This window comes from Onychostruthus taczanowskii, unplaced genomic scaffold (assembly GCF_017590055.1).
Source record: "Onychostruthus taczanowskii isolate IOZ18803 unplaced genomic scaffold, ASM1759005v1 scaffold8, whole genome shotgun sequence".
Classification (NCBI taxonomy): domain Eukaryota; kingdom Metazoa; phylum Chordata; class Aves; order Passeriformes; family Passeridae; genus Onychostruthus; species Onychostruthus taczanowskii.
Window position 1 is genome coordinate 14,379,841 of NW_024505892.1, and position 27,306 is coordinate 14,407,146.

The 27,306-nt window shown below is 37.9% G+C and overlaps 1 protein-coding gene across 1 annotated transcript; it reads left to right on the top strand.

The window, feature by feature from the left end:
• TMEM181 (transmembrane protein 181) lies at nucleotides 1-26,758 on the top strand. Its single transcript, XM_041423953.1, has 17 exons — nucleotides 1-513; nucleotides 4,532-4,635; nucleotides 8,615-8,670; nucleotides 9,946-10,036; nucleotides 10,595-10,713; nucleotides 11,771-11,890; nucleotides 13,815-13,895; nucleotides 14,856-14,955; nucleotides 15,675-15,805; nucleotides 16,412-16,503; nucleotides 17,544-17,601; nucleotides 18,252-18,354; nucleotides 18,451-18,502; nucleotides 19,095-19,177; nucleotides 20,278-20,367; nucleotides 21,998-22,064; nucleotides 22,952-26,758. The coding sequence occupies exons 2-17, from the start codon at nucleotides 4,542-4,544 to the stop codon at nucleotides 23,028-23,030; spliced, it is 1,416 nt and encodes a 471-aa protein (XP_041279887.1). The 5' UTR covers nucleotides 1-513; nucleotides 4,532-4,541; the 3' UTR covers nucleotides 23,031-26,758.
• Nucleotides 26,759-27,306: the final 548 nt, after the last annotated feature.

A 27,306-nucleotide genomic window follows, 5' to 3' on the forward strand; every position in this document is an offset into this window, starting at 1 on the left:
ATCACGGAACGGGCAGGCTTGGAGGGGACCACGGTCATTGGCCGGCTAGCCCAGCCTGCCTGCTCGGGCCGGGTCGGTCCTGCAACACGTGGCGCGGGGCTGTGTCCTGACGGGACTCGAGTGTCTCCAGGGTGGGACACCCCTCGATCTCTTTGCGCGGTCTGAGTCTAATTCAGTTTATACATGTTGTCCTCGTTGAGGAAATCAGCTCGCGGGGGGTTAAATGAGTGTTTCTGAGGTTGTGTTCGCCACTCGGAGCCCCGAGGGTGTCTGTCCTTTTCTTTAGGTGAATGCTGTGAGTTTGCCTTTTGTATGGCCAATAAAACCTCCCCCCACCACCGGTATCTTCACTCAGATTATTTGTTAAAGGGAAAAGGAAAAACTTGTTTTCCCGGATATTTCTTGGCATGGACAGAGCCATAGCCGTGATTAATTATTCAGACTTAAATGAATACAACGAACAACACCTAAAACACCAAAAAAGCCAAACCCACCCCGTGCATGCATACAAAGGTAAAGCATAGCCGTGATTATCTGTCATTTGTCATGTAAAAAATTATGTTAATTTTATGCCTTTTTTCGTGCAGTCATGTGCTGCCTCGTTAGCTGTTAACCCTTGTGGAATACATTTGCAAGAAGAAATTCGAGGTCTTCTGAGGGACACCAAAGCAGGCAATGTATTTAAACCATGAGCAAATGCAGGGTGTGTGGATAGTCCCAGTACTGTCAACGTAGCTAGAATATATAATTATTCAAATCAAAGTGGGTTTGATGGTTCTATTTGGGAGTGAGCCTAAAATAGAGAAGAGCAGTTGGAGGCAAAGATGTTGAGGCTAGGATTTCAGAAAAGCTGCTGTGCATAAAAGCGAGCTGTTTCTGATTTTGATATCGACTCTGTGCCTACCTACTGCTTAATCTCAGTTTCGCCACAGCTTTCCCTTCTTTAAAGTCAGTCTTTAGTGAAAACTGTTATATAGCAGGTGATGGTCTTCATTAAAGACTTTGTTGTGCAGTCATGAGTAATGATTGAAGATGAGAAATATCCTGAGAAACGTTTTGCTGACCTTTTTGAGACAAAACTTTACTCCGAAAGCAAAATGTAACCCACTTTTATGTCTCATGTATGAATGGCTACTGAAAGATTGCATAGTTATGAGTGTGTGTTTCCAAAGTTAACTCTGTCACAGGCTGCACTAGAGCAGTTTAGCTTTACTGACTGCTATTTGAGATGTGTAAGTATACTATTCTTCTGCTTGTGTCTCAGAGTTTTTCTCCTCCTTTGCAGCCAGTTTCAGACATAAGTTAATTATAAACCACTCTGAATTAGGGTAAAGCTGAGTGTAGGTGGTAAAAGCTGCCTGAAAGACCTGCAGACAGCTGGATGCCTAGTCTTGAGCTTTGGACTGCTGTGGTTGGGCTTATTAAAGTATTTTCCACTTTGCTTGGTAAAGCAAAGCACAGTGCTTGACTTGTTTGAACAGGTGCACCCAGAGGGAGTAATCTTTTTTGATTTTCCTATAAATGTGTTTCCAACATTTCATTCTTTCTTGGGCCTTTCAAATGTAAAATAGAGGCTGTCAGTGAGCCATCACCAACTTGCACTTACATATATTCATAAACTTTACATAATCTCTTTCCAAAAGGCAGGTGTTAAGCAATGAGCTCATGGGAAGGTGATTTTACCTGCTTGGTGTGTCAGCTGGTGATAGGTGCAGCGAGACACTGAAATCTGCACCAGGAAGTTCTGCGGCGAGGGGCAGTGGAGCGTGCATCACCCGATGGGAATGCTGTAAATTGTGGCTTGCCCTCATGGGAAGTGCAGTTAAGATTTGGCTGAGTTCTTACATACAAGGGTCTGTGTAGCCTTACAGACCTCTAAAGCAGCACATTCAGCCAGTGGCTTTAATGAGACTTGAGGAGTACAGGTGTGAATGAAAGGAGAGCACAGGGCGTGTCCCTGCTCTCTGTGTCTCCACTCTAGGCTGGCTACAGCATCCCTGCTGGTAGATAGGTGTACACCTACCCATTCCTAGGTGTTGCACCATCTGGAGAGCAGCTGGAATAAAGAATGAGCCAATGTCTGGAAGGTATTTCTTCAAAAGCTCACAAGCACATCTACTCTGGCTTATGAGTAAACCCAGGTGCTAATTGCCAGTGGTTGTAACACTCTTGGCTGGGTGAGGAACTGGTGGCTTTCCTGTAAGGAGTGTGGAGAGGGAGCTGCTTTTCATGTCCACATCATGCATTTTGAAATGTCTGCAAAAACTTTGAAATTAGGAAACTTAACAGAAGAACCAAGAACATGCACAGCAAGTCAGAAGGGTCCTGCATCAGCCTGTAGCTGTCAAGTGGATGCCCAGATGTGAGCTGTCCAGACAGCACAAGTATGTGTCATGCTTTACTGCAAACACAATGCCCTTCCAGTTGTCAGCTGTGCTCAAGCCATGGACTTTCCTGTGTGGAGAGATCCTCAGTATGTGCTCTGCCATGAAGCGTTTGGTATCCACTTGAACTCTTACAGTTAATTTAGGCATGTCCACATTTTATGTACTGCTTTTATGTGTCAAGGATTTTCTTGTTATGATTAATACTTTGGTATCTCAAGATAATATCCCATACTTGGTGTACTCAGGTAGACAGAGAATACCAGGTCATCTCTGGAACTGAAGGAGCCCCAGGAGCTGATGGAAAAATGCCCCTTAGTTAGTTGTTTTAGAACTGGTATGGATTTAATGGCTTTAACATGGTTTAAGTGCATGAAGGCTGAGGTTTTAAGACATTGATGTAAGAAAAATACTGCAGTTACATCCCTGCAAAAGTTGAGCAGACAAGTTCTGGTTTGGAATGCCTCTATTAATTGGCATTTTAAAAAGTCAGCTTAAAATCCTATTTGTCTGTGAGGCTTCTGTGTGATTATCTGATATTGCTTATATGGTACTTACTTGTCATTTCCTGTATGGTTTGCCTTTTTTGGCTGTACACTCAGCTGTTCTGACCCCTATACTGATGCAGAGTTTCTGCTGTGTGTAAAGGTGTGTGACAAGTGTTGTGCAGGTGCTGTGCCTGCAGTCCTGCACAGCCAGTTTGTGCAGGCTTGTAACATTTGCAGCTACTTGCTTGCAGTTCTCATTATTTCTGTGGGGTTTTCCTCCCTTCCCCACCTCCTTTCAGTGTTAATAAATTAAGATTTGGATCTCTCAAACTTTACAGTAAAGAAATAATTCAAATTGGTTTTGGTAGTGCTTCATTTGGTGAAAATGAAGTGGTTCTCAACGAAAACAGAGGTTGTTATTATTAAATCCTTGCACTGGTTTAAAGTGAATTGTTTGCCTTGCTTTAAGGGCTGCTATGCATGCAGCACATGGTACCTGGTCCCAGAGTTCAGGCTGGGCTTATGGGGGGGATTGCACCACCTCTTCTGCAATTCTTTGTTCATGTGGTGAACCAGTAAGAGCACCATTCAGCTGGTGAAAAGAAGAAAGAAGTTTTATTCCAAGCTAAAAGGGAGTGCTGTAATTAAAGTCTTAAGGTTTAATTTCTTTCCATGATGCTGCTCATACAAATTTATTGAAAAACACCACCACCAGCCCATCAGCCCCCCAGTCCTGCAGCTTTCCCATATGAACTGTACAGATTCCTATGATCATACCTCCTGGAACAGCAGTAGAAAGTCAGGTATGTGGTGGCTCAGTTCTGGTCTATCTCAAGAGGAAATGTTTGCTGGATTTGTCCACCTTACGTAAGATTAGTTATTTGATCATATTTCCCTTAGGCTAACAGAACTGGAAGTGACCTGTTTTCCAGGGAATGCAGTTGGTATTTTCAATGCACACCCACACCCCTGCCCCTGTTTTGTCTTTAACCTAATGATAACCTCCAAGGCATAGTGCAGGAGATGTCATTGCTTGTATGTGTATTTGTATTTAGGTGTCCAATAGCAAACTTGAGTTCAGGTTTTTATTTCCCAAGGTTTGCTGGAGCTCAGGAGCCAAGAGTTCAAAGCCTGAGCATGCACATCTAGCAGGTCTGAAGTCCTGCCCTACTCCTTGTTAGGGATGATCCTGCTAGGCTGAAGTATATTTATAGGGTATAGAGAACTCATCAAGATCCTGTGCAGGTAACTAAGCTGTTAGTGATGTCTGTCCCTTTAGATTAAGGGACATGTCTCTCATTGCAGGAGACACAGGGTCTTGGATGTTTAAGTTATTAATGTATGAAATAACAAAACCAACTTTTTCTCCCTTTAAGAAATGATTTCTGTTGCACAAGTTTTAGGACAATAGAAAACCCTAACATTAAAATCGGGCAAAATTCATACATTTTGGAGCACAGATGTGTGCATGCATACATGTGTTTAATAATGCCTGTTATCTTTGCTCTATGAAGCAGCATTAGTATCTTTTTTCTTAGTGTTACATGTTACCTCAGCGTTTGGTTTAATTTTCTTTGTTGAAGAATGAATGGGGTTTATTTTCTGCCCCTTTAGAAATATGACAGACACTAATTCTGTGGTTTCTTTTGCTTCCTGTAGGCTGGCCCCGATGCGATTGTATACACTGTCCAAAAGGCATTTTGTTCTGGTCTTTGTAGTATTCTTTATTTGTTTTGGTCTGACAGTCTTCATAGGAATAGCAGGTAAGGATGTTCTCTTTTTAAAAGATTACAGTTCTCATATACTTTGTCTAAACCTGTTGGTATTTACAGATGTATTTAAATGCTAATGAGCTTACTGCTCCTGAGATGTCCGAGGAAGCCTTTGTCTTTACAGGGACAGGGAAGTTTTATTCAATCTCACTTTTTCATAGAAGTAATACCTACAAAGACTTGGTATTTGCAACTGCTTTGCAGCAGGGGAGAGTCGATAAAATGAAACAAGTAGCTTCATTGCAACATAATTTTTCAGCAGACTGCTACATTAATTGTTTTTCTTTGTATTTCTATATGTAAAATGGTAGTGCTAGTACTTGGTTTCCTGTGAGGAAACTAACTGTTTGTAAAGCCTTCTAAATGTTTGGGTGATAGATGCCAGATAAATACAAAATATTTTAGTGTAAAAATATAAACTTGTCAAACATATATGAGTTTAGGTCTCTGGTTTCAGAGATCTTTGTGAGAGTCCTGGCATGACCTGGGAGGCTAAGCGCATAAAGCCTGGGTACTCATCCTGGAGATCAGAGAGATTTGTGGTAGTCTGGTCAACAAAGATACAGTGTCACTAGGGAGTTGAAAAGTAGGGGACCCTTCTTTATTTCGTGCCAGAGGGCTTTTCCAGGGCTAAAACATACTTGAAAAATAAGTCAATGTGCTCTCCTAGCAGTGTTAAATATACTGATATTTTGCTGTCAGAAGAGCTTTATCGATACAGAAGTTAAGTGACAGGGAGAAGGAAAGTGACTGGTACTCATTAAGCAGCCTATATAAGAATTACTTTAGGTTGTTACCATCTTCCTCTACTTTACTGCTGACTTCCACATCACTTGGCATGTCCAGTGTGTTCCCCTGTGTCCACCTCTGACACTTTTTGACATGTTGGGTTTTCTCCACTCTGCCCTGTCCTTCACCTCCTTCAGAGTGAGAAGGGCTCCCAGACCTCAGAGCCATCCAGTCCTGCCTGACTTGGGAAGAAGGGTGGGTTAATTGAAGACAGCTGTTTGGGCTTTTTATGCCCATCTGTGCCTTGCAGGCAGTACATTTTTCATGATAGCCTTCAATAATAAAATTTGTCTGTGAAATAAAATCTTCTTTCCTGCTGTTTGATTTATTATAACGGCCAAAGGTCTAAATTGGCTTTCAGTTCTTAAAGATTAACCGCTGATATTCCTGTGACTTGCTGAAGGATGCTGAAGGGCATTATTTGGCCACTAAAATACTGCATCAGCACATTTGCAAAAGTGCATTTTATGATAAAGAGGCAGGGAAAATTAATTATTTAATTTAGTGTAACTGGGCTATTTGGCTTTAAAATTGAACGATATTTGTAGTTGTGTACTTACACTGCCAGGCTGCAAGAAATGAAAGAAAGTTGTTTTATGTAAGACTAGGGAATGCTCCTGGAAGAGAAAACTGAGTGTTTTTTTCCTAATCAGTAGCAGAACCTGAGAGGGAGCTGTGCTGGTGTATTGTGTCTGCATGCAGAGTAATCTGGTGGTATGGTTACCTTTGGCCCAGGGGACTTGGCTGCTGCAAGCAGCACTTGGTCATCTGTACCATGCTGTGGTCCCAGGCCTTGCCTGTGATCCCCTTCAGGAGCTGGCATGGCTGTGGGATTCCTGTCCTTGTAAGACTGGTTTGCTGGATAGTTGGGTGACAGTGTTCATTATTATAACTTAAATGTTTTTAAATGAATGCTGTTTACCTTGGGAGGAGATCCACTGAACAATTATTGTGATATTCCTCACGGCTTTTGTTGACAGCTGCTTGCTTCCTGTGAATAGAAGGAGGGGCCCTAACAACAGAATTCTCCCTCATTAAAGGGTAGAGTCTGAGAAAAGCTCACCAAACCCACTAAGTAAATGAAAGTGTGGGAGATACATCCATATTTTCTGTGCTACTTAAGTGTGCCATTGCCCACACTCAACATCTACACCTGCAGTTTGGGAAGCCTGGCAGGAGCCTTGATTTTCATCTGAGAAATCAATATAGTTTGATCAGAGATGGATGCTACTCTTACAGTTCTTGTAACCCAAAACAGACAGACTTGTTTGGAATTTTTTCCAAGTTGCACTCAACTCTCTTTCTCTTTTCATAGTGGGTCTGTGTTATCTTCGGGATGAGACAAGTTCAGAGAAAATCCACAGTGCAGAACTCATTTTCTGTAGCTGTGCGGTTCATCAAGTCAGGATAGTTGTTTGCCTTTGTCTGTTACTATGTTAAGTGAGCAAGACTAAAAGAAAAACAGTAACTATTTAAATTAGTCTCCATTTGTTAGTGATGCAGCCATAGCTTTTATATATTGCTTGCTAGAGAAGAAGCAGTTATAGTACTAGAGCTTCATTGTTTGTTTGGTTGCTGTTCTTAAGAACTTTCACCGTGATTTCTTTGTCCCAATATTGGTTCATATCTTCCAATTAAAAAATTAAAAACCCTTATAAAGGCTAATTCTAGTTGTTTTGTCAATACTTAATTACTGATATATGATGACTTACCAACTGTCAACACCTACTGAAACTCAATTTTGTTTTTTAAAACAAAAACTGCCTTTCAAAAATCTGGTTTATATGTACTTGAGAGCTGAAAAGTTCAATGATGCAGAACTGACTTTATAGTGGTGGCTGTTAGTGATGTTGCACTGCAATTCTAATATGAAATTCTGGCTGTGATGGCTGAAATTCTTAATTTTCCTCTTTAAGCCTGTGAGATGGTTAGTATTGTTATTAGAGTGGTTGTAGGAGCCCAAGCAGTGCTGCATGTTTAGAGCTGTGATGACAGCTAACCTATCTTGGACAAGAGTGATCCTATGTTGCTCATTTATACACTTCCTTCGTTTCCATTCTTTCTTTGTGGTAATTTTGAAATGTTTGGTCTGTGTGAGAAACTGCTTTTCTTGCATAATTTTTATAATACTGAGTTTGTGATTGAAAGAGCATATTTTGAGAGTTAGAAAATTCCATTAAATTGCCAGACCAAATATATACAGGCAAAGACCATTTGGACAGGGGGATCTTCCTGGCCCAAATACAGGTGTATCTGTCTTGCTGATCTCCCTGCCATACATCTTCTCTGTGTGTGTTCACAACCTGCTGTGTAGACAGATGTTTTTCTACTCTTCCCTGTCACTTTCCTGGTTTAGTCCTTTCATGTTTTGTTTATGTAAAAACACAAACACACGTGCATTCCTCTTGTCCTCAGTGCCCCGTGCTCTTGCATGCCTAAAGGGAAATTGTACCACTCTGGAACAATCATATCAGGGGTTACAAAGAGGATGGGGCTTTTCTCAGAGGTGCAACACAAACTGGACCACAAGAAATTCCAGTTAAATATTAGGAAATTTTTCTTAATGTAATGTGAGTTAAATACTGAAACAGGTTTCCCAGACAGGTTGTGGGAGTCTCTGTCCTTAAAGATGTTAAAGACTTAACTGGACATGGCCCTCAGCAGCCTCATCTTATTGAACAAGGGGGTTCTGTAGCTGAGTGCTTTCATGACTGCATTCCCATAAAATCCTGGGAGATATATATACATATATAGAAAGATACAGATAGATATATATATGAATAAAAAAACTACTGCTAAAATTGTAGTAGTTTAGAGTACACATTCAGGGCTTTTGACGAGGAGTTCTTGATTTATAATTTACTTTATTTAATAATGTGTAGAAATACCATGTCAGAGATGCTTAAAGGAACATGCAGGTAAAATTTATAAATTATACTGAAATATCCAAGTACTTTACCCTTTATCTGAAACATCTGGAAAGTGGAATACTATTTACCTGCTTTACAGGTGGTATTTTGTACAGTCTTTTGAAAACCTATATTTAGGTTTAGGAAAAGTCAAAAGACATTTTAGGAAAAGTCAAAAGACTTTTCAAGTCTTTTGAAAACCTATATTTACATCATCACTTGTATGTATACTTCAATATTATTTTCTTTCTTCCTTCTTATATATTGTGTAGGTCCTAATGTAATTGAAACCTCTGTAGCAAGAACTGACTTAAATAACAGCCTAAAGGTAAGAATTAATAAATATTGTTGGATTATATGAATGGCTTTTTTTGATGTTAGTAATGTTAAACATTTCTCTCCTTCCCCCCGGTTATTTTAAATATTTAAACTTTTACTGCAGAACGTCTTGGTGGTGCTTTCCAGTTTGAAGCTGAACATGCAGTATTGTACTACCCCTGTGTTACTTCATGAATAGCCCAGCAGCAATTTCTGGTCTCTTACTGTTGTGAGCAGGTCAGGTAGAGATTTCTAGGGTGTTTCTGCACAGAGGTTTCTGATAAAGAAGCACATGAGTTTTTCCCTGGTGAATTAATGTTGGAGATTCTTGTAGAGGGTTCAGAAACAGAAATTGAGAACATGCATTGAAAAACAATGCACTCAGTGGCAACTAATGCTATCCCTCTTGTGATTTCCCTTTCTGTCATCTGTAAAGAAATATTTCTTGTTAATTGTTCACTATCATGTGACCAAGACATGGGATCTGGCTTCCTAAGAGGAACATTCACATATTCTCAAGTGCTTTCATATGTTGGTTCTCGGTTCTTGCATTTTTGTTTGTCTAGCTCTTCATTGTCAAACTAATATCTAAAGTATTTTTTGTGAAAGGGCTGAAAAGGTTTTGTTGTGGGTTTATTCTCAAAGTGCATGTTCTTTAAATATACTGGGACGCTTTTTTTTTTTTTTTTACCTACCAGTCACCTATATATGTTTGGATTGATGCAGTACTGTGGGTGGGTTTTACTGTTTTTCAAGCACATCTTAATTTCAAATTAGAGAAGTCTTTCCTGCGTGTAATTTTATCTGTTAATGATACCTTTCATTCTTTTGAACTGAATGTGGAGGTTTTAGAAAACCTTGTGGAAAATAGGGCTTTTTTGTAATTATAGTTTAACAGTCTTAAAACTTTGTAGCAGATGAAGGCCCACAAATCTGACTTTTGATGTAAAGTGCTAAAAATTATTTTTTTTTATTCAGGCTAGGCCTCAGGATTTTGTTTTTCACATCTGAACTTTTCTGTTTTTATTGCTGCTGCTTTCATAAGGTTTAGGTAGTTGTACCTTTCCTTACTTCAGTGCTTTGCAAAATACATGTGCTGTTTAAGCTGCTTCTCTGGAAGACTTCTATGTGAGCTGCTTATCATGCTGTCCACAGAGTAGCACATACAAATCTCTTCTCAAAAACATTGTCACAAACATAATTAACATGCCTTTCGTCGTTGTAACTTCAGATATGTAAGGCAACAGTTTAAAGGCTGGTGCTAACCTTGTGGTGTTTTTTACAGCTGAAGCCCTTTAATTTAAGTTCACCACCACTGTCAACTTACAACCAGCAGCTGTGGCTGACCTGTGTGGTTGAGCTGGATCAGCATGATGGTGAGAATCTGACCTAATTCTCAGGAAACTGCTATAGCAACCTGTCTATTGTACCTTTAATTCCATCTGTCACACACATGATCCTGTTGCTTTCTGGCTGTGGTTGGTGGGTTTTTCCACTGATAACAGTTTTCTTCCACCTCACCCGCCTCCCTTGGTAAAAACGTGGACTGATTGAATTGTAAGCAGCAGGAGTAGGGGACAAGTTGTTTGTTATTTTTTGTGAAAACAATAGTATCTGGATAATCTGTGTATTTCCTTCTTCATTTCGGGGGGAATTAGATGTGTAGATTGTAATGATACTGATTTTTCAATTCAGCTTCCCTGTATAAATGTGAGAAATACTGTATTAGTAATTGTTAATCTGTCAAGACTCAGCACAGGGTTTGTGGCTTACTGCCTGTATATAAAAATACTGTACCCTACTCCAGTAATGTATAACTGGGTTAGTCTGAGTAGTATTTGGATAGCATATGTGTTTTAAACAATTTTGGAACTCTCTTTGAGATTTAATTTCTGCATGTTACAATAGATTAATGCTTTCTGTTTTAATTCCAGTATCCCTCAAGAAGAATGTGACTATGACAGTCAGAGTCCTGGGAGTGGTGAAGGATGGAAGCACACCATACGTTAACAATCAAGTTCACAATCGGACGAGGTTACTCAGTTGTGTGCAAGTATGCACTTGCTGAAACAAAACTCTGATGTAGTGCATTTTCTTTAAATCTGTGTGCATCCTACTTTACATTGCAAATAAGAATGGACCTGTTAAACATGTCTCAGGAAAGACTCTACAGGACAGTTTTATTTATAACGGCAATGGAGGCAGTAATGACAAGACACCTTCCATCATTTTTCAGTTTACTTCTGTGACTTGTGTCTATTGCCTGTTAAAGACTGCTCTGTCTTGTTAGAGCTGCTCTTTGTCAGTAAAGCAGTGGATCCTGTTCAGTCACCTAAACAGGTTTAGCAGTACTGAAGAAAGGGATGTTGTAGATGAAGATTTGATATAGTGTTCCAGAGGAGAGAAAAATTCTTCTCCAACACCTTGCAGAATCTGTTTGAAATCAGCTGGCAGTTGTGTTCTGAAAAAGCCACATTTTTTGCCAGTGTAAAGAAACATTTGGAGATGCTAATGTAATTTTCACTGAAATTTTTAAGCTTAAAGACATTCAAAACAGCTTCTCCAGGAGCAAATCCCTTAGGAAGGACATAGCTGAAGTTTTTTATGATAAGCATATATAGTAAATCAAGTGTTTTCTTTTTATATAGATATATGCATATATCTATGAAGTTGGCAGAAATTAATTAGAAGGGCTCCATTAGATTTAATTACACAGCCAAGAGAGCAATATACTTGGATTTTCTCTTTTCTCCTGTTAACTTTTTAAATGAGTTAGTATAAGGTAGTCCCATCTCACCAGCTTGAGTTAGTGACAGAGTTATTTCATTCCATCCTGCTGCTGCAAGCTGTTGCTGTCGCTGGCTCGGGTGAAAAGCTGGCACTGTTTATTGTTCAGCCACTGATCCACCTGACTGACTTCAGCAGTTTCTTCTGCTCCCTCTGGTATCTTTCAAGAAAGTCTTGATTAGACTGACTGAGACTGATGAGATATATAATAAATATAATCAATATTGGACCATTTAGGAACAAATTCTCCAACCTGTACTAACAGTGCATATTCTGGAATAATTTGAAGACTTCTATGTTCTGTTCTTTGTGTGTGTTCCCAGAAATGCAGTGAAATCATTGTTGCTCATCTGGGCTACTTGAACTACACTCAGTACAACATATTTGTAAGCTTTGAAGATCTGAACAAGTTAACATACACCATCCAGAATATTACTTTCACAGTAAGTATAAAGGTTTAGTCTAGTAAAAGAAGTCTCTTTAATGCTGTAGAAGTGTGCTTTAACTGCAACAAAAAAGTATCATATTTTTGAAGATAAAAAAATGCATAATAATTTTTTTTTTCTGTCACTACTGATGTCAGAGCTGTTATAGCATTTACTGTTGATAAGGGTCTAGACCAATTTTTTTAACTCTAAAAGGAAAAGAAAATTCTCAGAACTACTGCTGCTGTATTCTGTAATAGATAAGTTTAGTCTGAGTGCCGGGAGATATTTTTTTACAATAGGCAGGCTAGATTAGAACATCCAGTTTTCTGCATTTGCTTATAGAGATGCTGCTTGTCTGCAGGATGGTATTTTTTTTCAGCCTCCCCAGGAGGTGTATTTGAATTAGCAAAATTTTCCAGACTTCATAAAAGTGTGAACTGGAAAGGTTTAGCTAACTCAAAGGAAAATGAAAAGATTTTTTTTTGAGGGCACTGTGCTTATGAGGAAGATAATTGATTTTTTTTTTTCAGCTAACAACAAGCAGATTACTAAAATAATTCACTCAAATGATCTCCAGTGGAATAACTATCTCAGTTAATAGTGCTAAAGATTGCTTATAAAGCATTTATATAATGTGTATTGATTGACTCCAGAAAGAAATTTAGAAACATTTGCATTGGGAGAAAAAGGAACTTAACCAGGTTAATAACACAGGTTCTTCTGGTATATTTACTTGTATACAGCATTCACTGTGTCAGAGCAGGTAGCAACCAAAAATCTTACTGTAAAGGAAAAAAGATTTTTGATATACCAAATTAACTTTCTAAATATTAATATTTTTAATACTCCAGTGCATAAAGCACATAATTAAAAATAAGCTCTCAGGGGAAAAACACCCTAGGCTTGCAAACCCTTTATTTAGTTCCAGATTTCAAACAGAGCATAGTATTGGGGCATTTATAGTTGTACAGTTTTTTATCTTCCTTTGCAGGGTGCCTTTAAGGGAGACCTGTATGTAATCCCAAAAAAACTTCAACCCAAACTTTCCTGCAGCAACTAAAATTGTCACATTTATTTCATTATTAAATTGTTTATGGTGATCTCAGTTGAAATCAGTGGATTGCCTTTTGTATAATAGGTTTCTCTACATATAATTTTCATTCTACATTTACAGTTTAAAAAGACAAGACAGAGGTTGACAGATTTAATACATTGAAAGGTAAAGCTTGTTCAGATGAGCAGAGCGTGTGTTGTGCCAGGGAGCTTACATTTCAAAAATGGCTTCAGAAGCATGCCAGGTATGAGATAAATTGTCAGCAGAGCAGAGTTTATGTAAACTGACATGTTATAATTAATATTTATGCCTTCTAATAGTTAGAGTAGAAGAAGGAGGCTTTCCCCCTTAACCTATGTAAATATTTGTGTTTCTGGTAAGCTGCTTATCCTTCCTTTACATGATTTTCTCTTTTTTAACTTCTGAGACAAGTGAGTAAGCTTTAAGAAAATCGACTCCTTACAGGAAGTGCTCCTGTACCTTTCTGACTCCTTCATAATTTATGCATCTGACCTTGGTAGTACAGAACAACACACTGGATTTACTCATTTATTGGCATTCAAATTTTGATTGAAAGTGCTGTTGAGATCAATGAAGACTATCCTATTTGTCCTGAGAGTGCTTTAAAATAGGACAGCAGTATGTTAGGAAGTGGCAGGATAAAAGAGAAGCAAGGCTATTAGGCTGCTTTTCTTATCTTTTTATCAGATAGTCCTGTGATTACAAATTTGTCTTTATTTTTCTGTGGTGACGCAGTGGAATTTGGTTATACCTTTAAATTTTGAAAAGCCACAGAACTTTTCAGTATTTGCAATAAAGTGCTAATTATTGATGTCATGTAGTTTGTCAAAATACTACTCATCAGGCTCTTCTGTTTTCTTGTAGTGGAAGACCTATAATCCAACCTTTTCACAAGTTGAAATATGGTTCCGATTTGTCTTTGTGGTTCTTACTTTTATGGTCACGGTAAGATTTTTTTGCAGCTTTTCTGGAGTTTATTATGTAGGCAGCTGACAACAGTGCTCTCTAATGCTGTGGTTAGGAATTTAACCCCAGGCAGCAAAGTTGATGTGTCACTGAATGGGTGTAAAAATGTTTCTGAAATACTTACGTAGTTGCTGCTTTTATGTTTTTACAAGTGGTATTGAAGGGACATTAAGAAAACAGGATAAATTAAAAACTTGTTTTTCTAAACTCTGGGTTTGGATTAAACAGAAAAAAATTACTTAGACAAAGGAGTTGTGATGAGATGCTGAAGAAAAGTATTATTTTGCAGTGTAGGCAGACTCAGGAATAGGATGGCCAGTGTGTGGGCTGTTTAACTTGATCTGACAATAAAGTTATCACTGTCTTGCATGTGAGCATGGGCCAAATGACCTCCAGAGGTCCCTTACAACCTAAATTATGCTATGATTTAGATGATGTCTCCTCTCTAACCTGTCTTGGCTCCTGGAATAGAAGTGTTTGGAAAAAAAGCCAACATAAAATCTAAAATCCTGAATTTTCAAAGTAGGGATGCCAAAATAATGCGCGCTTGCCTAGCATATTTCTTGTAGATGATGTTGCTCAGATAATGGTGAATATAAAATGCAATCTGCTTTTTAAAAAAGTGAGTTCAAGTGGAAGTCATTGATAGTGTGTTACCAGTACACAATGAGGCAGCATCTTTTATTTCACATGTTGTTGATTTTCAGGTACTGGCTGGTTTACTTCCCAGTTTGCTTGAGCAATTAAGTAATTTGCATTGGGGTCAGCGAGCAAACTTGAAATAGAAACTAGGAGACCTGGTGTCCATTTTACAGTGTTCTCAGTGGCAAAGGCCTCGTGAAGTAGCCTTTGCAGTGTGCTGTGCTCTCTCTTAGCTCTGGTTAAACCATTAGAGGCTGTATTCCTTCATTACAAATTGTTGTTGTTGTTGTTTTATAGTGTCTCTTTGCACATTCCCTGCGGAAATTCTCCATGAGAGACTGGGGTATTGAACAGAAATGGATGTCCATCCTACTTCCTCTCTTGCTACTTTACAATGGTACTTGTATCCTTGAATTTTTGGAAAGGCACCTTTTTAAAACAGAAGCAGGAAAAGAAAAGACAAAAAGAGAAGGCAAAATGGAATTTCTCTTTGAACTTACAAGCAGTTGTTTATAAAGCTTCAGAAAACTAAATTTTAAAAAAACCAGCCCTTTCTAAGTGCAGCAAATTCAAGGGCATAATGAGTGGGTGGATTTTGTTCTTAGTCACATGGATGTCAACTATTTATTTAAAGCTCTGATTGGAATAGGTGTCTGCCATACTTAACCTTTCAATTTCTGTTTGTCTGCTGTCTTCATTTTTCAGATATTCACACTTTAGTTAAAAATGGAGGCTACTTTTAGTCCAGTAAAACACAGCAAATTCTAGCACTTTCTAGCAGTACCAAAAGAATATTTTCATCTCAGTCATTATACGGTAATTTTTTAGGTTGTCACCATTAACAGTGGTTTAGTAGAAAGTTTAATAAAACCTGAATTCTAGAAATGTTGGCAACCATTCAAGATTATTGCTGCAACAGAGTGGATTGCTGCTGGAGGCACCGTTTTCTTTGTTAATTTATTTAAAATAAAAGAAGCTCCAGTTTAATTTACTGGGGTAATTTGAAAAAATATAGGCTTTTTTTATTTTGTTCTGATGAAGTTGGATTCTGCTTTACTTTTCATACTGAAAGGATTTTTTTCTCTGTGTTTAACTTTTTTTCTTGTTTTGTTACAGATCCATTTTTCCCCCTTTCTTTTCTGGTGAACAGCTGGTTTCCTGGAATGCTGGATGATCTATTCCAGTCGCTGTTTCTGTGTGCATTGTTGTTGTTCTGGCTTTGTGTTTACCATGGTATAAGAGTACAGGTAAGAGATGCAACAGTATCTTCTGCTTACTGAGGAGACAGGACTTGTTTTGTTCAGTTCTCTCAAAAGGTGACAAAAACGAAATCAAATTCTTACAAAACAAACATTTATTTTATTCATAAAGTACAATGTGTCATATGAAGCTTTGCAGTTAGAATGATTTATGGTGAAGTAAATTATCTTGAGTCAACCAAGCCTAAATGCAGTAGATGGGACAGTCATCAGAATTATGATGCCATTATGCTTCATTCTTGCTTGAAGGGTTTTTATGTTGTATGTGGTAGTTGATTGGTTTTTTCAACTACTTTAAAATACTACATAAGAGAAATAGGAATTCTGGAGCCTATGCCTGTATTTGCATTATCAGTGAAATATGTGGGACCTTATAAATAGGATGCTCCAACTCTACTTCATCTTATTAACACAAATGATGATACAATATAATGCCTTCTCTAGCCACTTGTGCAGGGTAAAAATGCAAAAGATGAGTCTCTTAATCCAGTTCACGTTGAGTAAAACAAAGATGGTAGTTATTGTATCTGTCAAGAACGAATAAAATCTCAAGTGTGGGTTCACACTTTCACCACATTATTGTTCTCTTAACAGGGGGAAAGGAAGTGCTTAACTTTCTATCTGCCCAAATTCTTTATTGTTGGACTGCTGTGGCTGGCCTCTGTTACTCTGGGAATATGGCAAACGTAAGGAATTTAAAATGTATTGCACAAGTTTGAGCTGAGAGCGTTCACCAATGAGAAGACTTGTCTGTACCTAGTGGTATCTATTTCTTGATGCTTGGATTGTGATACAGGAATGGAGTTCAAATTCTGCATCTTTCTGTTCTGCAGATTGTGACTGATTTGAAAACAGTTCTCCATCGACAACCTAGTAGTAAATAATTTCATAAATCTGAGTGTGATCTAGAAATCATTCTACTTAGTCAGTGTGTTATGGCTCCCTACAGGAATCATTCTAGTGCTATGGCTCAATTAGCATTTAGTAGCTGGAGCAACAGTTTCTCTGTGGCTAATTATGACACAGTTTGACCAGACTTTCTTGACTAGTAAATCTGCACAACTGGTACTCACATGGCTTAGTCAAGCTATGCTGTCCTTACTCAGAACTCCATTATTTTGCTTGGTTTAGTGGTTCTCCCTTTTTTCCATTTTGTTGTGTTAACATAAAGGTGTCACTCTTCCCCACGCAGAAAACTTCATCCATTTCAGTACATTTGTAGTTTTACACTGTTTTAGTCTCAAGTGTTTGTCCCTTATTTTATCTCTCAGAAGGAAGATGCCTTCTAAACTTCTCCTTGCCATTGTACATTACTGAAAGCAGTGCAGATGCAGGAAATGCTCGTGCTATTAGTAAAATTGCTATGAGGGAAGGCTTCATGCCACTTCATTTTCTAAGGATAAAATGTAGACTGTGAATTGTGAAGGCTTGTAGGAATTTACATGATACGCATTTTCTAAAAAACAAGTGGGGAGATTAGACATGATCCCAATTTAAATCCTCCATATTTCTGCAAATTTAGTTTGCTATATATGGTAAATTGTCATGACTCCATTGGAATTAATGGCATTGCACCAACTTACACAGCCAAACCCTTTTGTTATAAGCTCTACATAGTAACCTTAAGCCTTTTCTTTGTGAGTGTGTTTCTTGATGAGCACGTCTTTTTAACCTTGTTTGTAATTATGCATTTTTATACCACTTTTTAATTTTGAATCTTTTCTAGTGTGAATGAAGTACATGACCCTACGTATCAGTACAGGGTTGACACAGGTAATTTCCAGGTAAGTCAAAAATTACTTCTTGATGTCCAATTGTCAGGTACAGTTAGGCAAAATAAAGAGATACAGGCCTGTTCTTTTATAAAAATGTATAACACAGTTTAGAAAACAGAAAATGCTGCTCAGACAGTCTTATTCTGACTAGAATGCTTTCGTTTTTGCTTTAGATCAAGAATAGACTGTATTGATAGCTGTCCCATTGAGAAAAATAAATTGTCTTGCAAATCTGGAGTCTAAACACCACAAGTTTGTTGGGATTGAAAGAAAAAATTTTTAGTCTGTTGTTCAGTTTTGTACTTCTTAACTCCTGCCAAGGTCCCCTACTCTAGCAAATTTCAGATTTTCGTGTTGTAAAGGAAGGTTTGATGTACATGGGTTCTTGTATTGTTCTTGGGAGCTGTGTTTTTAGAGAATTATTGAGATTCAGCCAACTCTGAACTCAGTTAACAAAATCCTGGGTCCTATTAAGCATCCTTTCTTTACATTCCCCAAAAACGTCCCTGAATGTATCACCATCCTTGTTTCATGAGCCTACTTTCCCTTTATAAATTGAACATTCTGTGTTGTGCTTTTGGATACTAATTATTTCTATTGGCAGAAGAAGGAATAGATGAAATCTTATTAAATAATAAAACCTAACACTTTCCTTATAGGGAATGAAAATCTTCTTCCTTGTGGTGGCAACCACATACATTCTGTACCTTCTGTTCCTGATAGTGAGAGCATGCTCAGAACTGCGAAACATGCCTTATGTTGGTAAGGAATAATTCTTTTGATTCTTCCCAAACAGGCTTGCTTCTCCTAGATGTAGGTGTAAATTCACTGATAACAACTTTTCTCAATCTTTTTCAGATCTCAGGTTAAAATTCTTGACTGCATTAACCTTTGTAGTGCTTGTCATTAGGTAAGGCTTTTCGAAGTACATTTGTCGGTACTCCAACTTTTCTAACCTTTTTTTCAGGGCTTTGAATACATTTTGTTGTAATAAGTTAAGTCAATGAAACTGAAGAATGCCTTTTAGTATTATTGTGATGGCAAGCATTTCTTAATTTTTTAACCCTTCTTGAGGCTTTTTGAGCTAACTGTATATTATTTCGATTACCTGGCAATGCACAAGATTTAGAAGTTCACTTGGCAGAGCTCTTCTGGAGCTTTGTAGGCTTCACTTAGTCAAAGCAGAAGTTTACTGTTAATTTCTTACATTACTGTTAATATCTGTTTTCCCTACACCAAGCTGTTATTTCAAAAAGCTGTTGACTATTGGATTGTCTGTAGTGGATGAAATCTGAGGATTTCTGCTTTTCTCAGCTGAGTGCTATCTTTTAATCACAAAAGAATCATTCTTAATTTAGAACTAGCTAAGCAAATGTATCTTAAAATAAATGGTCTGCATGTTAACATAATTACACTCTCATATATTCTTCTATCAACCTACTATTTCCATTTTGCAGCCTAAGGAGACAGTACACCTATATGCTTTATTTTTTTCCCCACAGCATTGTTATACTCTACCTACGCTTTGGAGCACAAGTTCTACAGGACAACTTTGTTGCTGAGCTGTCAACTCATTATCAGAACTATATCCTTGTGTTGTGATACTGCTCAAGTAGGAATGTTAATCTGTTTTCATATAGGTGCTTTAAAATGATGTATCTAAGAGTGAGACCTTTGACTTCTAGGTGGACTCCTGTAACTGAGTCTGTTTTGTTTAGGATTTCCTGTCAGCATTTTGCAATGGCTCTTCATAAAAGTTGTCTGAGTTTAGTGTGTCCACATCACAGGCATCACAACTGCTTGTGATACTCTCCAAGAGGAACGAAGTCTTAGATATGCATACCTTATGCATGTCTAACTAATTTTAATGAGATATTCTGGCAGATTTGGCTGTATTTTCTGCCTCAGTTGTTTGCTCAGTTGTTTGCTCTATACTTACCGGTTGTCATGGGGCATATTAAAATATGAGAAATTAATAGTTTGGATGTCACTGAAAATACGTTTGTGTATTGGTCCAAGTCTACATGTGATACAGCTCACAACAGAGAATTTAATTGGCTTGAGAGACTATTTCTGATGTCTTTTGCCAGCAGGATTGTGACCTGTATTCCTGCCCTGAGCTATTAGATTGTTGCTCTGGGTGACTGCAGCTGCTCTGGTTGCTGATTAGGTTAGGTATGATTCGGGAGGTAGGAGAAAACAGTATGTAAAACCTTTAGTATTCGTAAAACAATGGCAAGAAACCATTTTCGGATTTCTGTCCACATGTCCTTTCTCCTTCCTTCTTCATCATTGTGCCAAGGAAGAACTTTTAAAAAAATAAAACAAACTAAACCCACCTGAACACCCAACTTACTCTGCTTTCTTTCAGCATTCAAGGCAGAACCATTTGATTGACCATACACTCCACTGCTCAAAAGCAGACTGTACCTCAGCAAATGTTACCTTAACACAATGTTACTTGTGTTAAAGCTCTGTTTTCAGTGGGAGCTTTACCTTGAAATGGCTTGAGTACATTAGTTGTCATTGAATTTAAAACATGCAGTTTTGTTCAGCCACTTGTGCTCACAAACTTGAGTGAGGTAAACATTCTTTCCATTGAAACAGCCTGTGTGTGGGTTGGGTCTTGTTTCCAAAGTTAATATGTATGGAACTATATTGAGCAATGTCCTTAACACTTACTACCAGCAGAATTCTTATCATTTTATGGGTTATTGAACTTTTATCTCTACACATTAGCATTTGTGTATTCCCCCTCGAAGAATGCATTGTATGGTAAGTGTGAGCCATTGTCTGGCAAACGTGGATGACAAGAGCTGCCCTATTAGCAGATGCTGTGCAATGCCTTTGTATTCTGGTTGTCTCATTACTGTTCTGGTTTGCTTTGAGTTAACATAAGCCAGAGCTGCACTCACTGCTCCTGAGCATTGGAAATATGAAGGAACACATAAAATGTAATCAACTGATTAGCTGGGCCTGAATTCTTATGCACCTAGGTCAAGTTTACCGTCAGTATGATGTTTGGATGTGATGCACCAACCTTTGAAGTGACTCACAGACAGCCCTGAAGGAACAGCATCACTTCATTTGTACTTTGTTCTAATGCAAGTTAATACATCGCCATGCTGGCAAACTGGACTCTGAAATCCAAGTGCTGTTGGAAAAGTAGGAATGAAACTATCTCTAATATGGGAGAAATTTTGGAGAACTTGCTATGGTGGGGGGCTGCACAGGGCCCGTGTAAGGAGGGACAAAGGATTGAGTCAGTGGCAATTCTGGTTTTGCATTGTGATATAAAGAATGCAGTCTGACTTAACATAATGATTATAAAGTATTTCCCTCAATAAAAGATAAAGATCATTAAAATAAATATTTTTACTGAGTACATTGTCTGCTTTAAGCACTCTGTTCAAGGTACAGAACCATAGAAGAGCCCAGTTTGAAAGAGACCTGGAAAGATGATGTGGCACAGCCTTTCATGGGAAAGGAGGCCTAGATGAGGTTATCTAGCAACCTCTCCAATTGTATCATATATGCTGAGAGCATGCAGGGGGAAGGCACTAAAGAGTGGAGCTCGTCCTTTCCCTAGTTTAGAGTTGAGATGAAGAAAACTTCCAGAAAAATGCTATTTTTCCATTCAGAATGGAAAAAGAACTGGCTGGATCTGCAGATAAAGTTGGAAGCCTTCTGTTGGGTTGCAGAAGTATTTGTTTGTAGACAGCAGAAGGTAAAATGCTGCCAGGAAAAAGTTGCTATGGCAAATTGCTGGATTGAATTTTACTTGCATATAACTATGAACTGCAGCTAAGCAGCACAGATTATGCAAGAAATTAAGCCCTTAAAACAAGCTAGAGGGAATTGTCATAAATAGCAATTGGAAAGTATGTGTTTCTTTTCATCTCACAATAAAGGTACAAGTTGTTTCTTCATCTCTTTCAAGGATAGAGAATAACTAGATAATCACTGACTTGCAGTCAAGGGATTCCAACTTTGGTCTACTATATTTTTAGTTTAGAAATAATCAAGAAGTCTGTGCTTTTTAAATACATACGAAATTTTGATTAAGAATAATCAGTTTATGTGCAGGTTGAAATATGACACGGGAAATTGCACAGGGGAGGAAATGAACTTAGACAACATGTAGAATATTTATCTAAAAATGAGATTAATGAATCTCATTTTTAGATAAATAAAAATGTGTTGTCTCCTTAACTCTTAAGAACACTACAATTATGTGGCTGAAGGGTAGTGTATTTAAAGGAGAGAATTCCTGTTTACATATAGTTTTGTTGAACTATGGTTGTGACTGCCTTGGAAGTTGTTGTGTCTGTTGCTACAATGTTGAGTTAGCACTACAGTCACATTTATTTAACACACTAAATTAACCCTTATTTGTGTTTTCCAGAATCACAGTTGAAAGACAATCCTGCTTTTTCTATGCTGAATGATTCAGATGATGATGTGATTTATGGGTAAGATTAAAAAATACCTATGGAGAGGTACTTCTGGTGTGTTATTTTTGCAATATTCTTTTACATATTAATTAAGTGAAGGGTTTGTTAGTGAAAGTTTTCTGCCTAAAGAATAGAAGTATAGCCTTTTCTGAAACAGAAATACAATGAGAATGCATGTTTTTTTCTTTTTTTTTTTGGTTTCTAAAAGGGATTGCCATGGCACTGATACAAACAGGTAAGAAAGTATTATGGTGCTGGTAGCTCATGGAGTGAAGGCAGTAAGAGCTATGAAGGGAAAGGGCTTCCTTTTTACACTGGGAAGGACTGCAGGAGTCAGATGGAATTAGCAAAGAGCCATCTCATATGTAAATTATTCAGGGAAGGACAGGGTCACTTTTTAAGTCTCCAGCACTTACTGAATGAAGAATAATCAAGTCTAGCAAAACTTCCTTGACTTGGATGATTTTATGTAATATGAGAGTTACAGTAGCACTTGAGACCCATCGCAGTCAGGTGTCTGTGCTGGACATGAAATACACCCGTGATGTTTTCACCTCTCACCAAAGACGCTGAAGTGGCTGGAACAGTGAGGATGGGACCAACACTGCAGTAACCTGAACAAGTTCATGCTGGGATAGCTTGCCTTTGGTTAGTTAGATGAGTAGTGGTAGTGCCAGCTTGCTTCTTGCTATTCTGTGTGAAAAATGGCTTTCACTGGAGAAACTTATCCTCTGGAGCAAAAATCGTGTTGTTCATAGCTCCCACAAGGAAGAAAAACAGATACCAGCTTCTTACCCAAGTAACAATTTGATGCCTCAATGTAGTTTAGAATCTTCCTCTTTATTTTCAACTTCCTATCTGAACTGTTGTATGTTCAGAAATTACAACACGTGTCTGTTTCACAGGAGTGACTATGAAGAGATGCCTCTTCAGAACGGCCAAGCTATTAGAGCCAAATATAAAGAAGAGTCAGACAGTGATTGATTGACTGGTTTCAGTGCAGACAGACTTGTGCATCTGGAGTTCAGCCAGTTCTGAAGTTTTCCTTGTTGGACAACTTCTTTGGGTTCCTACAGTCTGCTGTCACCTGAACACCAACTCCCAGGAAGGACATCCTGCTTCTGTTTCTGTTTACAAGGATAAAACTGAGAAAACAAATGATGGAAATGGTTGTGGTGAAAACTGAAGAATCCAAATTTTTACATGTCTTATAAAATGCCTAATAGTAGGATGTCTGTGGACTAAAATCTTTGTCTATTTCCGTTTAAAAGTCTCACAGGTTGTATACTGCGTTTCAAATTGCTTCCTTGCTGCTCCATTTTGGCTTTTTTTGTTTTGTTTGTTTTATTTTCTTTTCTTTTTTCTCTTTAGGATGATGTACAGCATACTGCCATTCCTCTCTTGCATTTTGCATTACCTGTTTTGTATTCTGTCCACTGTGGTATGAAGTGCCTCATTTCCCTTTCAGTTTTCTACCTTAGCCTTTTGAGCTGGAGGCAGGGAATGAAGTGTTTTGTTTTTTTAATCAGTGCAAGAAGACTCAAGCTTTCTGTTCTTCCTTCAAATAAGTGATAAAGACTTAAGGCCATTTTTAAAATACATTTCAGTAAGTTTACCGGATTTAGAAGTGCAAGATACGGGCAAATAGGCAAGTTGTAGTGAGCCAAAATATTCTCAGTCGTGCAAAATTATTTGTATAATTATGTGTTTCATGACATGCTTTACTGCTACAGCAGAAATGTCTGTGTTGGTTTTTTTAAACAGCCATTTCAAATGGAAATGTTTCAGCCACAACAGAAGGAAGCCAGTACTGGCTTTTTACTGGTCTTCTTGTACACTGGAGGAGATTGTCACTTACAGAGAATAGAGTATGAAAGTCTTTTAAGGAATTACAGTTTCAAATTTCCAAACATTTCATTTTTAGAGTTTTTTCCCCTACATCAATTTTCCCTTAAGTTGTATTCATAGATAGTTACTCTACATGCTAAGAACAGTTGTGGTTGCTCATGTACTGGACGTGTCTGAGAGTCAGCTTGTGAGCATGTTCTGTGCACAGTTCAGCTTCTTTGTCATACCAGTCACCACCTGTATGATGGGAACTTTTACTAGCACATGTTGTGATTATTTGTATTCCAGTCTGTGCTGGAACAAAGTTATATGGGAATTAAGTATTCCTTGTACAATGCTGCTGCTTCTCTATTTAGAAGTTGGTTTTCTCCTACACCATTGTTCGGTTCTTTATTTAAGATGTTTGTTTGTAACTACTTTTGTTTTCAGATACTTGACATTTCTAAAAGTATCTCCATTTTTCATGTACTTACAACAGAGATTTACTCTTGTAAAATTTCTCTGCCCTGCTGCTTTAGAAGACTCCCAAAAGCACTGTTAATCTACTACATTATGGTGCTGGGTTGCACTAGGGAATTGTGCTCATCATTAAAGTAGTTTAAGCAGAATAGTGCAATGAAGTCCTGCTAGACTTGCTGAGTCATATTGGTGAAAAAGGAGATTTGTTATGCTTTAATGCAACAACTGCTCTAGACCGTGCCCATTGCAGTGACCTTCTGGTGGCTGTTCAATCATGAAGGGGAGGCTGCACAAGGCAGCAACTCACTTAGAGAGGACCAAAGGAACTCCAGCTTCATGTGGTTGCGCCCTTGCTGTCGTAGAATAGTTCAGATTAAATCAGTGCTCTGCTAGAGATGTGTTGTGAGACATTGTGTGCGTGTGAGAGAGAGAAGGAAAACTTTCTAAAATTATGTGGAGCTGTGAAATTTTTGGAGAGTATTCTGAAATGAAAACCTTTTTGTGCCAGGGATCATTTCTTTGTTAGAAGCCAAAGCACTGTTGTATGGCTAAAGCAAGGAAATTACTGGGGAGGAAGAGCAGGTTTTTCCCTTTAACTTCTTACTTGGTATTACTTTAGAAGAACATACAGGAAAACACTAAAGAAGTAATTCAAGTTAGTGGTGGTTTTCTTTCCAGAAAACTGTAGTAAAATGTACCTTCAGCACTTCTTTTTAGACTATTTTGGAAGGGAATGGGAGATGCTCTGTATCCAGAGTCCATTCTCATTTTTACTGTTTCTGAGATAACTCTCCCTATTTGAATGTGCAGAATCAGACTTGGCAACGAATTTGGCATTGTTTACATGAGCCAGATCCTTTCAAGTTCTGTTGGAGTAACAGTAGGTACAGGAAGTAGGTTTTCAAAAACTGATATTTACACGATTCTTACATACTCAGATATTTTTCCTCTAATATTGTTTAATTCTCTCCTAAATTGTTATGAAAATTTGACCAATGTTTCTTACCACAGTCTGAACTGGTGTTTACAGTCAACTCTCAAATAGTGTCATGCCTTGGGATTTCATTAACTAAAAAATATATTTTTAATCTAACTTGGAGATTATTTTTTCTAAGCTGTTTTCAACCCATTTCTCTTGCTGTTTTGTTTGAATAAACTTCACTACATCACTACATTCAAAGTGGAAATAGAAAAGCTAAGAATGGGAAATGTGTACTTAAAGTAAGTATCTCACTATGAACATAGTGAGAAAATAATTTCTGTGGTTATTTTTAGAGATTATATTTAAGCAATTTTTTTGCCATGCAAAATAGCTTTCTGTTTTGGAAGTGCTACAGTGTTATGGTAGCTTGGTTGAATCACTGTTGCATTAAATTCAATATACAATAAGATGGCAAAAGCAGTGAAGCAGATGCGGAACTAATTTTGCCAGCAAGACTCCTCTTATTTCCATGATTGGAGAGCAGAGACAGTATTTCAAGAATATTCCAATATGGGTTGTAAACAGCTTGGGAGTAGGTGGCATAAATTCACTTCTGAGTAAAGTATTGAAATCCAAGGGTCAAACAGAATAAATCTTTTTAAGAAGCTAGTCTGGCTTTCCTTTTATTACTGCTAAGTAGTTATTTGCATCACTACTGCAACTGTACAAAACAAGAAATGTACAGAGGAAGGCCCCACATCACGCAGTGATCCTGGCCCTAAAGGAGATCATCCATTAATTACTGCAAGACTTCCATGTACACAGTGATTACAAGGGTCTTCTAAGAAATCAATAATTGAGTGCAAGCCACTCATACCAACTGCTTTCTGTAATATTTGCTTTACAAACACAGCCAGTGTTGAAATTGGTTGAAACTTTCCTGGGACTGGCAAAGAGGCAGCCTAAGGCTTAACACTGGTGAGAAACAGCTTGTGCATTGGATCTGTGGTACCAGTACTGGGGAGAACAGTTCCAGCTAGGAAAGACTTCGATCTGTAGTCTTTCTCTGAGCCAAATGACAACATTTCATCCATAGTCACCTAATTTCCCCACCCATTTCCTTTTGCTTATGCCAGTAATAACTTTTGCATTACTGTAAAATTTTTTTTAGGAGTTTGTAAATATGTAAAATGAAAATATGGAAAAATTGTGTACCAAAATGGTATAAAAATGTGTAAGATAAATGCTCTGTTTAATGAGAAGCTGTAATTAAATGCTGCTTTGAGAAAGTGTGCATGAGGACATGTTAAATATTCTGTGTAAGTTGTGCTAATATCAGCAAATTATCCATTTATGTTGCAAAACTTCATGCTAATGTGGAATATGAAGGAAAACTGAATATTTTACTTCAAGAAAGTTTCTTTGAAGACTTTATGTGCATAATCATTGTTAAATATGTTCATAATAAAGTTTTATATCTTTATATCGTATCCTAGGTTTATTTTCCTTCTACTGAATTTTAGTTTCCTTCTCATAAACTGTTTTCATGGCTTACTTACACATATTTTCAGTTTACATGCATTTTTTATGCATATTTAAGCTTGGTTAATTGCATAAGGATGGGATCCAAGAAGCTGTGTCACTGCAGATGTTTTGTATTGTTTATTGGGGTTTTTTTTATTACCTTGCCTGGACTCGAAGGGCCAGCCAGGTTACATAAGGGACCTATCATTTTCAAATGGCTTCACAGTGGCTTTGCAAAGTCTGCTGTGGCCACGCTGGCAGTGAGAATTCTCCTGGTGAATATTAATACCAGTAATAAAAAATAGGTTTAGAGATAGTGAAGATGCTGATGTCATTCACCAGCTTCTTAAAACTGTATCTTCCAAAAGTAGCTGGTAGACTGCAAAAACGATCAGCACATCGCTTGCTGTTTGGGGTGATGCCATTTCTTATATCAGCTCAAGGGGAGACTGAAATCTGTGCTGAATAAAATGGCCACAACCTTCCCTGCACAAATGGATATGCTGC